The sequence below is a fragment of the Penaeus japonicus genome, unplaced genomic scaffold, assembly GCF_977035675.1.
Source record: "Penaeus japonicus unplaced genomic scaffold, GWHDUDI00000001_assembly GWHDUDI00000037, whole genome shotgun sequence".
NCBI classification, from domain to species: Eukaryota; Metazoa; Arthropoda; class Malacostraca; order Decapoda; family Penaeidae; genus Penaeus; species Penaeus japonicus.
The window spans coordinates 5868097-5870596 of record NW_028234439.1 but is presented as its reverse complement, the minus strand read 5'-3'; the positions used below and the strand labels follow the sequence as shown (position 1 = coordinate 5870596).

General features: G+C 38.0%; 1 protein-coding gene across 1 annotated transcript in view; it reads right to left on the bottom strand.

The window, feature by feature from the left end:
- Positions 1-2500, bottom strand: part of LOC122259935 (RYamide receptor) — a 74394-nt gene that overhangs the window by 70729 nt on the left and 1165 nt on the right. The window contains exon 1 of the mRNA XM_043026932.2: positions 1768-2500. This exon is cut by the window's right edge and continues 1165 nt beyond it. Coding sequence (XP_042882866.1) covers positions 1768-2500 — 733 coding nt within the window. The remainder of the gene's footprint in view (positions 1-1767) is intronic.

Below are 2500 nucleotides of genomic sequence, written 5' to 3'. Positions count from 1 at the left end.
ATCATACTGTATAATCATGATCATTATCGTCATTATCCTCTCTTACATTATCATCGGTAACTTGATTTTAATTATCAAAGTATTACTGTCATTTATCAAAGTATTACTGTCATTTATCAAAGTATTACTGTCATTATCATTTCAATCATAATTACGAAGTGGTAATTGTGGTAGTTGCAAGAAACTTCACAATTAAGTATTAGTAATAGTTGTAATAGTTGTAGTAGTTGTTGCAGTAGTGTAATCACGTGAATAACAGTGGTATTTGGACTATTAATCGAATAATCATAGTGAATTTTATAGCGATAGTGGTATTGATAGTAGTAGGAGTAGCAGTGATATCAAGGATAATTGTTGTAGGAGTAGCATTGGTAACAATATTGGTTCCAATAGTAATAGATATATTAAAGGTAGTAATAGCAACAGTAGTAGTAAAATTATCGTAATCAAGTACCAATAGTTGTAGTAATAGTAATAGTAGTAATTATAGTAATAGTTAATTAATAATATCAACAATGATAGTAACAATAATAGTTTAGTAGTAGTAGTAACAGTAGCATGAGTAGCAGTAGCAACGAGAGGAAAATATAATTATTTTTGTTAGCAAGGGCTTTTATTTTTATTTTTTTTTTTTTTACATAACTATTATCATCCTTTGTTATAATTACTGTTGTTTATTACTGTTGCTGTCGTTGTTGTTGTTTATTGTCATTACTAATATTCATATTATTATCATTATCATTACTCTGAGTATTGTTGTTAGTGAAGTTTTAATTGTTGTCATAATTATCATTATCATTATCAATTTGTCGGTATCATTATCATATATACTATTATCATTATTATTGATATCATTGTTATCATTATAATAATCATTGTCCTCAATCATTATAATTCTTATTGTTATAATGAATATTGAAATCAATATCACTACTATTATCACAAGCAATATCATCTTTATTATCATCATTATCATCATAACAGTGCTGTTGTTACGGCTATCATAGTATAGATAATTGTTATTATCATTACGGGTAGTATTAAGAATAGTAGTATTACTAATAATGGTTGTTGTTCTTATTGTATCATTATTATCGTTGTCAGATTATCATAATATGTTTTTAATATCATTGCCCTTTCATATATATGTATGTATGTATGTAGAACATTTTATCATTATCATTACTTTAGTGTCGTCTATGTTATACTATTTTCTTGTTATTACTTGCATATACATTATCATTCTATTTATAATTTTAGTTTTACTTTATTATCGCTATTTTTACTATCCCTATTTTTTTCTTCTCATTACCATTGCAATCATCATTTGCAGTGTTAAGAGTGTTCCTAATCATTGCGGGGGAAATTGTCCTTAAATTTTCGTGTTATAATTGATTTGTATCATAATGATGATTTAGCAAGTTGGGCTTTTAAGATTATTCAAAAAATAAAAATACGAATGGTGAGAAAAAAATTAGATTTTTCGTGTATTTCCTAATAAATCAATTACTGTGATGTATTATCGGAATCATACGTTATGTATGACCTCATGTCATTCTTTTTTCGTTATTTCTTTTTTCTTTATAATTTGGCATTGTAGATTCGTCCAGAGTTTAAAAAATAGATAAATAAGTCAATAAATAGATCTCATAGAATAATATGTTTCCTTTTATCTCCGCCTTTCCGTTCCTGCAAGAAATCCTGGCTCGGGGGAGAGGTGAAAACGTGTCTTTGGGCGAAGGACCAGTGGCCGAGGCTTCATCCTACCTTCCGTTTGCTCCTGGCGATCCTATCCATCCTGGCCGGCGTCTCCCCGAGGTTCTTCTTGCCCCAGACCACCACGGCGATCCGGGAGTACGTGAAGATGAGGACGGCGAGCGGCAGCGAGTACTGCAGGAGCATGAGGGCGACGCTGTATGCGGTGCGGGAGCCCTTGTTGCTCTCGCTGTCGCCCCAGTCCTCCGTGCACACCTGGTGGCCGAAGTACCGGTACCAGTTCAGGGGCGGCTCGAACAGCTTGGAGTAGATGGCCACCGGGAGCGTGGTGGCCAGGGCGAGCACCCACACGGCGGCGATGATGACCTTGGCCTGGAAGCGGGTCATGCGAGGTCGCAGAGGGTAGATGATGGCGAAGTAGCGGTCGAGGCTGATGGCCACCAGCGTGTAGGCCGACACGAACACGGACACGGCCTGGAGGTAGTTGACGGCCACGCACAGCTCGCCGCCGAAGGGCCAGTACTTGAGGATGAGGGTGCTCATGAAGGAGAACGGCACGCAGAAGATGGCCATGAAGAGGTCGCCCACGGCCAGGTTGGCGATGAAGTAGTTGGTGACGGTGCGCATCTTGGCCGAGGAGCACACCACGTACACCACCATCGAGTTGCCCAGCACGGCGAACACCAGGATGGAGATGTAGAGCACGTAGATGGAGGTGTCGAAGTAGGGGCTCGGGGGCAGGTCGCACACGCCTTGCTGCCACAGGCTCAGCACCTCCTCCTTC